The sequence below is a fragment of the Antechinus flavipes genome, chromosome 2 (genome assembly GCF_016432865.1).
Source record: "Antechinus flavipes isolate AdamAnt ecotype Samford, QLD, Australia chromosome 2, AdamAnt_v2, whole genome shotgun sequence".
In the NCBI taxonomy this organism is placed as follows: Eukaryota; Metazoa; Chordata; class Mammalia; order Dasyuromorphia; family Dasyuridae; genus Antechinus; species Antechinus flavipes.
Window position 1 is genome coordinate 354,753,961 of NC_067399.1, and position 12,619 is coordinate 354,766,579.

The 12,619-nt window shown below is 33.2% G+C and overlaps 1 protein-coding gene across 5 annotated transcripts in view; it reads right to left on the reverse strand.

Moving 5' to 3' along the window:
- The window catches only part of MAP4K5 (mitogen-activated protein kinase kinase kinase kinase 5), a 207,881-nt gene that overhangs the window by 85,442 nt on the left and 109,820 nt on the right, over positions 1-12,619 (reverse strand). For all 5 annotated transcript variants that reach the window (XM_051978085.1, XM_051978086.1, XM_051978087.1 and 2 more), the window contains 4 exons: positions 6,178-6,233; positions 2,142-2,189; positions 2,007-2,049; positions 1,221-1,293 (listed from right to left, as the gene is read on the reverse strand). In XM_051978085.1, coding sequence (XP_051834045.1) covers positions 1,221-1,293; positions 2,007-2,049; positions 2,142-2,189; positions 6,178-6,233 — 220 coding nt within the window. The remainder of the gene's footprint in view (positions 1-1,220; positions 1,294-2,006; positions 2,050-2,141; positions 2,190-6,177; positions 6,234-12,619) is intronic.

Genomic DNA, 12,619 nt, shown 5'->3' on the forward strand with positions numbered 1-12,619 from the left:
TTATTGGGAACTGATAGTTTTTAAACATGCCAACAATTCAGCACTATTGATTTCCAGGAAATGTTAAACTTCACTGATTATTCTGACCCTATGTCTCATATACTGATAGTTCCCACATTTCAACTGGGCCCTTCTACATAGCTATTCTGGTACAAATATTAACAATCTTATCAACACCAAATATTTACTGAAAAACTAGCATTTCAAAGCTCTGTGGTAGGTAGATGTAAGAAATGATAGCTTAGCTTATAGCATAGTTGCTGAAACAAGACACAAAAAATATATAGATAAATATCAACAAAAGAGTATGTATAATGCCGAATAAAATAATAAGAAAAAAATAAATAAAATAAGAAGTCCAGGGGATATTATTAGAGTAAGAGCTCACTATGAGCTGGGATGATTAATGAAAATCCAATGATAAGGTATTAAAATTTTAAAGGATATGAAAAAAAGCATTCCAAATAGTGAGGAGACAGTGATGGTATGTATACAAAACTGAGAAAACAAATCCAAATATTAGGAGACAAAAAATATGTTTTTTGATTGAAGAATAATTCACACATAGAAAAATAATGTGAGACAAGTTTAGGGAAGCAGTGCATAGGCAAAAATGCCAGAATAAGAAATTGAGAATTATTTTGTTTAAAAATGGAGGTTTCTTAGAAGCCTTTGAAAAGAGGAATGATGTGTCAAAAATATTCTTGGCACAGTAGAGGGACAGACAAAACTATTAGAATACCATTTTTTTAGTCCAAACATGAGATGAGATGATGGTAGTACAAATGAAAAGGCAAATTCAAGAACTAATAACTCTTACACCTATGCTTTCAGTGGTGTTTATAAAAAGAGAAATCAGGAATTAGAATCATTACTAATTTCCAGTAATAACTGGGAAGAATAAGGCACTGAAAAACAATTTCCAATTGCATATATTAAATCATAGTTACGATGAAATTAGAGAGGAGTTAAGTATTTCAATAGTGTCATTTTTTCCCCTTCTAGATCAAAGGTTCTTAACCTTTTTAATGTATCATGGATTTCTTTCTTAGTCTGGCAAAGACTATGAATTAATAATATTTAAATATAGTTAAGAATTATGGGTTAAGAATTAGACCATCAAACTTTTATTTAGTTATAATTACATACAACAATCTTAAGGCAGATCCTAATCTTTAATAAATGGTGAAATACTAAATCCAATTAAGGTTATTTCTTACCAATAAGGGGTACCAATGAAAGATTTCCTCTTTGCAATGGTAGCTGTTATTTTTGCAGCCACACCAAAGTCAGCTTAAAAAAAAAAAAAAATTACTACATTCTGAAATGATTTCAGGCTTTTGTGCATCTTAATAGAAAATTTTATCTACCATACATATAAAATCATTTAGTATAAAGTCATGCAAATAAGTCAGAGATAGAATCTAAAACTAAAGTAGAAACATTATGTACAAGTTTAACATTCTATTCATGAAGCTTGAAAAACAAGAAAATTCCCTGATCCTTTTCTTTTGTTTTTGGCCTTATCAGAATTTAATTTTTTTTTTAATTTTGAGGGACACTGAGTCTCTATCCCTCTCTCCACCAGGCTGGAAGAACAATGACCACTTATGGATCCGATCTCACTGCTGATTCATACCAAAGTTTTAACCTGATAAAACTATATATTATATATATTATATATGAATATATATATATAAATATACATATATATATATATATATATATATATATATATTACAGTTTATAATTAGGATTGATTTTCCTCTCTTCAGGAAGCTTGTTAGTCTTTTGTTCCTAAGGGTTCTCCAGAGTTTAGATTGAGTGCAAACACACAGTCAGTTTTAACCTGACTGAAGCTTAAAATCTCCCAACTCAAGCAATCCATTAGGCTCAGCTTCCCTAGTAGGAGAGACTATTGATATATTCCAGCATTTTCAGCTACTCATATTATACTAATAATTTCTAAAATTTAGTAATAAATTAAGAATCTTGAAATGACATACCTAATTTAATATCACCATAGTCTGTCAATAAAATATTTGCACCCTAAAACAAAAATACAAACATTACTGAATCAGGATTATGCATTTCTATGTCTTTCTACAGAAAAGCATAACAATTTAGATATTTTAATTTACCTTGATATCTCGATGCATTTTCCCTTTAGTATGTAAATAAGCAAGACCCTAAAAAAATGACAAAAACAAAATAAATGTGTGTGTGTGTATGTGAGCGCGCACGTGTGCACATATGTATAAACATAACAGGGGGGGAAAACCAACAATCCAAAAATGTTCCATTAAATCATCAGCTTAATAAGAAAGTGAAATATCAAGAGTCTGGGTAAAAAAAGGGGGTGGGAGGAGAGGAGGAATGAAGGAGGAGAATGAGAGAAAGTTTCTTAACAATTAATACTGAGGGTTATGGTTAAGACCTATAAAAATTTTTTTTTTAAAATCACCTGATCTAAAAACATTTATTGTGACTGTGACTTACAGGGGAATGAAATTAATAGAGTATTATATATTATACCATATAAATATTTCCTTTTATTGATCACTACTTATTACTTCTCAAAGATTTACAGTATGTCTCCTGGATGAAATTCACAAATTTTTACTACATTATCATTCTTCATATTCAGAAAGGCCTAACTGGTCTTGCTGGTCTTTTCAGTAATTTGCTGTCCCCACTTTCCAACACACATACTCAATAAACAAGAAAATTTCGCAGTCCTCTTAGACTAAGAAGGGTGGTTAAATATATTAACATAATTAATACATAATAATCAAATTAAAATGTCTATAAAATGAATGGACTGGAATTTCTCCTTTCATGTCTGAAGTTCTATGATTTCTATACTTCACATTACCTCATATAATTAGTGGAAAAGTTAATCTTTCAGGGTATAAACAGGGGAAAGGTCTCTCATACCTGAGATAGTAAACATAAAGGCAAGCAAAAGGTATCAGTTATCTCCTACTTGAAGGAAAGGGGGCAATCTATACAAGATTATATGTGTATATAATAATCTATATAAGAAATACATTCTATGATTATTAAGATGCAATAGATTACCCATTCTTTAGTAGTAGTAAATATGCTTTCCCCTATCTACTTGTTGAGGAAGAAAGGACTTAAGAACAATTAAATAAATAATGGGGTTTGGAGGGTGTGGATGAGAGAAGAAAGAACTTACAGGAATTTCAAGACTATTCAAATTAATTAAGTTTTAACTCTTTTTTTGTTGTTTTTTGTTTTTATTGTTTTCTCCCATAGTATTCAACTTCACTTCATTCAGTTAGAGCTAGTCTCCAAAAAAAAAAAAAAGTTAAAAAAAAAAACAAAAACAACTAAGCATTTTAAATCCAATTTGTGGAACTTCGTGTAAATTTAAAATACCACAGAACCTGAAATTTTGTTTAATTCAAGTTCTGGGTCAAATTCAACTGACCCAATGGGCTAATTAGTCTAGAGAGATTAAGTGGCTACATGGAAGAAATGGAATTTAAAATCCAATCTCTTTGACTCCTAATTGAATGCTACTTCTGTATGAGACTGCCTCCTGAAAAAGCAAAGTTTATTCTTTATATACTCTTCAAAAAACTTTGAGAAAAATAAACATTAAAGCCGTCTAAAGACAAAAGAGTTGAATAGCAACTAAGAATGTTTATATTTTGTCTCCTAAATTAAGGTAAAGCGAACACTCCTCATCCTCAATATTTAGCGTAGTAGAGCAAAATTTATCTTTAGACAATTAGATCAGAACATATTAATGTACTGGTTCCTAGAACAGTTAAAGGGGGAGGGCAAGTGCTTTGGGCCTAAAAGAGCAGCAGGGAGTCAAGATGTGGCTTTGCAAGGGGGGGAAACAATTGGATTTTGCCTTCTACTACCACTACACCAAGACTATTTCTAGAATGAACTTCAAGCCTTGTACAACTCCAATCACATGGATACGTTTTCTTCTTAGAAATGAAAATGAGCAACCTTTGGGGAAAGCTAGGTCAGCAGGAAACTGTTTAAGGCATATAATTACACAGCAAAAAATACAATTAACATTAAATTAGGATTATTATAGCAATAGATAAAGAAATGCTAACAATACAGTACTAGACAAAGGGCAAAATGAAAAAGAAATAAATCAAACTTTCCTAACATTTCCTATAAAGAGAGTGTGGCTCTTTCAGGTCAGAGACATTTTTGGTTTTGTGTCCTCAGTGCATAATATATAGGCACATAGTGCCTAATAAATGTTTTATTTAACAAATAAGTGAAATTTTTTTGTTAGAAGAATCTGCCTTGCTGTGCTAATTAAGGCAGAAGCTTTTAATTAGAATTAGAGATTTTTATGATTACAAGAGTCATACAGTATAGTTCCTAACCTTTCTAAGTTTGAGAAGTATTTGATTGAGAACATAATGACAAAAAAGGAATTCAGTTAAACCTTAAAATGACTTTTTATCAATTACAAAAGCAGTAATATATACATATTGAGAGATGTTATTTTTCAATCTAAAGCAAGTATACTTATTTACTGAGTCAAAGGAATATTTGGAGCCCCCTTAGAAAAAGTTTACAATGCCCTGCATCTAAGTCTGGAAAGAGGTCGGGAGCCTAAAAGTCAGGAATCACATTCATTTAGATCTTCATTTTACAGATATTTGAGAAAGAATCCGTTTTTTATGGTCATGCACCTTGTTAATGGAGTTATTGGGAATAAAAAAATCTAGATCTCTTGCCACCCAATTCAAAGCTTTTTCTTCTACTTAAAGCCATAACCAGCTTTGGGAATAGCAGCAAAACAATTTGTTCACTGTTCTCAATTCTATGTCTCTAATGTGTTGCTGTTATAAAGAGAATGATCAGGACTAGACCTATGATTTTATTGATATAGGGAACTCCCAGGCAAGGAAACTCCTAATACTATTACAACTCAACATGAAAATTTTTAGACTTAAAAAGAGAATGGTACAGAATGGTGGTATCAAAATCTTTTATTGATTTTGTTGAGCATTTCCCAATCACCAGTTTGGCTGAACTTGAGTGCTGTGGGTTCTCCCCAAGGCTAGGAGCTGGTCACACCCAATGCTCGTCTATAACACAGTTAAATTAAGGATTTGCCATGGATCACACAGCTAGTATGTGTCAGAGATAGAACTTGACCTGAAGCTTTGAGGATAGTTTTCTTTCTACTATGGCACATTAAATGCATACATGAATAGGTATGTATTGCTGTACTATAGGTTTCTCCATACAAGAAATAAATTTTAACCTATTTGCAATGATGTCTTGCTCAGATGACAGCCAAAAAATCTTCAAATGGCTTAAGTTGAATGTTTTGTATTTCTAAAGAAGCTACTTGAAAATGAGTAAGAGATTAGATTAGTTGGCCTCTCAAATTCTGTCTAGCTCTTAGATCTATGATCCTATCTATTGACAACACAGAAACAACAATGTCCTCAATTATAAATTAATACACTAATCAATAATTGTAATTGATTTGTTAAAAAGACTTTTTAAATTTAAAGACATAAAATTATTATATGCTAGTCTCAACAGGCTTTCTAGTAGACTGGTATATAGGAATAGTGCTGCTAATAATAAAGTTCCTGGGTTTGTCTTTTTTTTTTTCTTTTTTTCCTGGGCCAATCAAAATATTTGACTGACTCTGAAAATGGCCAGTAATATGTATATTAATTCACAAAAATCTTAAAAGCCATCAAGTTCATCATATTTTTCTCTCAGATATCAAATAAGCCCAGCTTTCCTCAATGCTTTGTGCTTTCCACAAATATCTATTGGTAACTTACACCAAAACAGAAACAAAGCACTTTCCTCAAAGAAGTTAAATTATTGGGTACTGGTAATAATATACAAGCAGAGCTGCACCAAACATTGGAGATATTTCCAGGAAGCCACCTCAATCCCTATACAGTAGAACTTTATTCCTCCCCATCCTACCCATTACCTCTGTTTAGGAACTGAGTTTATGTGAACTTGTCTATTCAATAGCTTAACAGAAGAACAAACCAGGCTCTCAGAAGAAGATAATAATCATAAGGATTTATTTATTTTTAGCTTATCCGTTCCCTTATCTTTGAGGAGGAGGAGGAGAATAACCATACAGTTTCACATGTCAAATTATCTTTCGTGCTATATATATACAAGTACCTGTAATGTTTCTCTGCAAACATAAGCTATCTGTAATTCTGACAATGGTCCAGTAACTAGAAAAATAAAAAGATCACATTTTTACACATCTAGCATAACATATAAAACAATTAAGAGCAATGCAATTTTCTAACAAAAATTATTCTAAATGAAAAAGGATATTCAAAGTAATTTAAAATTATGTATATATGTGCTAGTAAAACAAGCAAAAGAATATAAACAATATCCACAATTATTACAATGATGTAAAAATAACATAAAAATGAAGCTGAACTTGGAAAAGGGGTAATACTGCATATATATCAGACAGTTAATGTGTTTGGATGGTTTTATTAAACTATTTTTTTACCACTTTGTTTTTTAATCTTTTTAAAAGAGACTGCTTTGGAAGGATGTATTTGGAAATAAAGGAGATATAAAAACAAAAAGCATCAATAAAATAGCATTTAACATAAAATGTATATATAAATATATACCATTTAATATAAAATATATATGACACCAGTTCACTTCCTTTGTGCCAATAGATTTCTTACAATTTTAAACTGAAGCATTCATTAAGCATATACTGCCTGCAATGGCACCAGAATAAATGAAAACAAAGATTTAAAAAGGAAGTAATAAACAGAATCCCTGTCCTAAGAAATTCATATTCTAATAGAGTAGACAAGACAAAAATAAATATTTGTACATATTAAATATTATGTAATACACATATACAAATGAGGTTTACAGGGCTAGAATAACTTAAAAGTTTTCGTGGTGGTTGTACTTTCCTTAAGGTCACTTTGTATTCAGTGGAATTCTCTAGTTTCTCATAGATTAACCCATCTTCGGGGTTGCTATGGGGTAAAAGGATAAAAAAAAAGTATAAAGCAAGGTGGGGAAGATCATGAAGTATTACAATTTCTACATCTTGCAAATGAATAAGGCTAAACTTAATGAGTGAAGTAAGACGAGTGAGGAGGGAAAAATACATAGACCCATTTGTATTAAGATCTAAGTCTTATTTCTAATCTAAAAAAATCAGAACCTGCCAAAATACTGGTTGTTGGTATACGGGGGGAAAAAATAGCATTACTAAGAAAATGCTGGTGAAATTCTGAGGGCAGAAAACTTTGCTTCTCAAAAAAAAAAAAAAAAAAAAATTGGTGGTAGAGAGCTTTCAATTGGTCTGAATTTAGACAAGCAAAATTCCCCACAAGTTCAAAATTCCAGGAAAACTCAGATTCCAGCTCAATTTCAGTGTGTATGTATAAATAGGAGAAAAGAATAAAGGGAAGAATAAGGTCATAAAGGCAGAGAAGAAAGAAGTATGAATTTAATCATTGAACAATCGGTCAAACTCATGGAAGAAATGGTTAGGAAGAAATTGAGAAAAAAGCAAGATGGGGAGAGGGGAGATGAAAAGGAGAGTATAAACATTTATAAACGTTACTATGAATGGGTAGACTCATTTGTAAATAGAGAATATTAGAATGTATTATCAAGGAGAATAAGTTGTTAGAACAAAGATTCACATGGTTAAAATGAGGGTCTAGATCTAAAATATGCTTTAGGTAAATCCAAAAAAAGCATCAGTAACAATCATCAGACAAGGCAACCATCAAAACAGAGATAGTTAAAAGTAATTATTAGAAAAACTACATTATTCTTAAAGGAACCACTGACAATTAAAAAATACTAATATTTAATGTATAATCATCAAATTGACATAGCATCTAAATACCTGAAAGTAAAATTAGCCACATTAATGGCTAGAGACCACAAGAAAGGGAGAAACCAAAAGAATTGCAGACTTAATTGTATCCCTTTTATAGCTAAACAAGTCTAAAAAGAGATAAAGGATAGAATTTTAGAAAAGTTAAGGTGACAACTGAAAATAACAAAGATTTCTCAGTTACACAAGAATGCCCTTACAAAAACTGACCATGTGATAAGGCATAAAAACCTCATAAACAAATGCAGAAAAATAAAAAAATTAAACATCCTTTACTGACTACACAAATACACAAATGGTCAATAAAAGGTCTTTGAAAAACGGAATTAAACCTAAATGGAGGCTATATAACATGAACTTAAAGAATTGGTAGATCAAGGAACAAAATATAAAAACCATAATTTCAATTTTAAAAAATGAGAAAAATGAGACAACAAGCCAAGATATTTGTAATACAGAGTGATAGTTAAAAATTGCCTTGCCCTTAACTGCACAGCTGAAGCTATTCAGGACACGCAGACCATAAACATTCCAGGAAGTATCCAAAGCTTTGTTCTTATCTAGTTAACAATTACTTGTACATAGCTAGTTTCAAACACTAGTTTTCTATTAAGCATTCCAATGCCTATTTTGGTATAAAACAATTTATATCTCTTTTACTTGGAGAAAGAAAGCAGCTTCTGGTTCCCTGGGATATATACAGTAAAATACTTATGTTCCAAATAGATCTTTTCTGTGACTCCTAACTGTTCTTAAATCTGCATTACCGATCTATTAAAATTTCTATGCTAATAATGACCTTGGAGCTAGAATTCTAGTCTAGACAAAGATGACTTTAAAAACCCAGCATTCTCAATACTCTGAACTTTTGAGGACCATGCTAAATCATATTTTACAGTTTTTTGTTGATGTTTTTTGAAGAGGTGCATTTTCAAAGACAATGGAGGAGAAAAGGAGGAATGTTTGTTTACTCTTGCTATACCTTTGAATTAAATATTTCTTTGTAAAACTAAAAAACAATTAAAAAAAAACATATAGGATTATGCATTAAGTGAGGGAAAGGTAGACTAATGCAAATCTTGTGGTGCCAAAAAGATTATTTAGCAAAGTTTTGAATAAAGCTTTCCTGAGCATTTTCCAAAAAAAAAAAAAAAAAAAAATCTATGCTAAGATAAAGCAGTCTATTATGACAGAAAATTAAATTAAAAACATTAAAAAGTACAAAAGGATGAGGAGTGGGTGGAAAGGATAGTTCCCTTAATATGATAGAAAGCAAAGCAAAAGCTAGCATTTTCTTGAAAGGGAAAAACCATAGATTTTTCCAGTACAATTAGGTTACAGCCAGGAAAACTACTATTAGCATTCTTATTTGAAATAGTTCTAGAGATGCCATTTACATGAATATAATGTCTGGGCTAGCTTTCTGGAGATCCCCCAGATGGGCCTTGGTCTCGGCAGGATAGTCACCACAAGGATGTTCAGAAATAGAGTCTAAAGTCTTTATTGTCTCGTTCACAGTCTGTGCATACAATTCATTTTTCTGAGTGAGAGAGAGAGAGAGAGAGAGAGAGAGAAAAGGAGTTCTAACTGCTCTCGTTATAGCTAAGTCATAAGAGTATACAGCAAAAATGTTATGTTTGGCTGCACCTGTAAAGATAGTTGGTCCTTTAAGAGGAACCTTAGAAAATTCTTCAAAAAATCCATTGCCAATTATGTAATAGACAGATTATCTTTAATGGAGACCCGTGTGTAAAATTTGGAGCTGTGGCCAATAAAATCTGCCACACTCTGGGATGGTTTCACAGCATACATTAATTTGTGCATTAGTATAAAAGGTATCTATCTTGTCAGGTCTTATCTCATATAATTATATTACTCACTTAATGGCCTTTAATAAAATTCTAGCCACAAGCACTGGGTAAGGAGTAAGGCTAAGGTTGTGGTGGGAGGGTCACCCACTCAATCACACTTTCTCCTTGATGAAGGACTGCTGTGGGTGTCTCTTTGGTAGCAAAAACTGGTATTTCCAAAGGTTTTTCAGTGACTCTCTCAACCCATTGGATAAAGCCAGTTCAACCTCTCTCAGAGCCTCTTGAGCTTCTTTTGTAAGCTGGCGTGGTGAGTTTAAAGCAGTGTCTCCCCTTAAAATGTCATATAATGGCTGTAATTGATAGGTAGTTAAGCCTAAGACTGGACGCATCCATTGGATATCTCATCAATTTTTGAAAGTCATTTAAGGTGTTCAATAGTTCATATCCTATATATTGAAAAGAGCGTGCCTTTGAATTTTTTTCTGGAGCTATGTGCAATCTGTAATTCCTTAGTGTTTCTATGGTCTTTTGTAGACATGCTTCTAACATTTGCTCCTCAGGTATACACCCCAAGATATCCATGTAATGTAATAACATAACTTTTAGAAACGCTTTTCTTACAGCAGTAAGAGCAGCAGCAACATACATTTGATACATAGCAGGGCAAAAATAGCCCACAATCCCTGTGGCAAAACTGTCCATTCATATCTTTTATAAGGCATAGCTAAATTAATGCTGAGTACTGAAAAGGCAAATCTTTTCATATCTTCCTTATCTATCCTTATCCATATATCCATATTCACATCTATAGAATAGAAACAATCCTGAATGTCTATAACATAAAGAGGCCATTCTCTAGGAACTGAGTAGAAGATGGAAGGCCAGGCTGAAAAGCTCCCATAGTTTCTATCTGTTCATTTACTTTTCCTAAATCAGTCAACATCCTCCATTTCCCAGATTTCTTTTTTTTACAATAAATACAAGGGAATTCCAAGGAGTTAGAGAAGGTCCTAAGTATCCTTGGTCAAGTTGCTCCCTTACTATATCTAATAAGGCCTGATTTTTTTCACTTGTTAAGGGCCACTATTCCACCCACTCTGGTGTATCAGTTTTCCATGGAATGGGAACAGGGAGAGTGCAGGCAGGCCTTCAACAGCAGCCTTGCCTAAAAAGCCAAAATAGTCAATTGTAATCCTAACTGTTGTAAGGCGTCTCTTCCCCATAAAATGATGGGAACTTTTTCAATTACAAAAGGAGTTAAAACTCCTGTTTTACCTTCAAATATCCACCTCAAAGGAGAAGTACTAAATTTTGGCAGCACTAACTGCTATTGATTCTCCTATCTTTAGGACATATCTTTAATCTTTGGCCAATGACTGGGCCAGCTGGCATCTCTGATGACTGTATGATTTGCACCCATGTTTACCAACCCTTTTAGTGGCATGCCATTTACATAGATAGTGAGCATAGGATGGTCAGCTGTAACAATTCAAGTCCAGAATATTCCTGAATTCTGTTGTTGGGAGTCAAAATCTCAATAAATATCACCAATTGCCTATTAAGAGTATGTATCAGTAAACCTGATGCTACTACTACTTCTCCTGGGTTGATAGATTACATATTGTCTACCTCTATTAGTAACGGGGATATTAGTTACACATTACCCCATTTCCCAAATCAGTGTATGGATAGACATTGTTTTGTAAGCACTCTCAGGAGGTGAAATAATCAAGCCTACTGTGCCTGGAGGCAAAGGATCCATAGGCCAGACAAGGACAGATTTCACCTCTCCAGGGGACATCTCAGTAGTCCCAGCGGCATACAGCTTTACTCTCCCTAATTGCAATCTCCTTCCTCCATCAGGTTGCTTCTGATCATGTTGGAGTATGGAACTTCTAAAGACTCTCTAGGTGTAACAGTGGCTGCCATCATGCCCCAAGTGTTTTTTTGCCTAGGGCCCTAGAGTTGAGCCCTGCTTCCTATTTCCCTGAGTCAATCTACATTCTGATGCCCAATGGAAGCCTTTGTTGCATTTGGGATATAGTGTTTTGGGTCTTGTTCTCCCACCCTGTTTTTTATGCCAACATTGAGCTTTCAGATGCCCTACTTTTACCACTTTGAAAGCATTGAAGAGTCTCTCTGGAAGTTCTTTGCCAAAAGGGACCCTATCTTCCCATGTTGAGATCTTGAAAAATCTGCATCATAGCCTAGGTATAAAAGGTATTTGTGCCTTCTGTGGCACAGCATCATATGATCTCCTCTAAAGGAGCATCCTTGTGTAGTCCTAGTATAATTCTTCTACAAACCTCATTAGCATTTTCTCTAGCAAGTTGTATTACCATAATTTCTGTTGCTACACTTTCACTAATAGTTCGTATGACAGCTGTCTGCAGACATACCACGAAATCAGCAAAGGGTTCATTTGTACTTTGCACTATTTTCGTAAAGGCTTCCCCTATATATTGTCTTCTTGAGAGGGTATCCCATGCTTTGATAGCAGCAGAAACAATGTGCTTATATGCTGCTATAGGGTAATTAATCTGTGTTAAAGTGTCTCCATAAGGACCTAAACCTGCTAGTTGTTAAAAGGTGACGGTTATATTAACTCCAGGTTGCCTATTTCGTTGGGCTTGTATTCTGAAGAGTTCACTATATTCAGAAAGCCACAACAAGTTTTGTCCAGGTTCTAAACATGTCTTTGCTATAGATTTCTAATCACTAGGGGTTAAACTTTTATAAGCCAAATTCTCTAATACCATCTTAACAAGAGACGATGTAGATCCATAAAGAGTGCAAGCCTTTTTCAGATCTTTGATAATTTCAAGATTAAAAGGAGTGTATCTTCTCCTTTCTTGATCTGAAGATTCAAACTCTTCAATCACAGGGTATGCTTCTATTCTTAAAACAGATG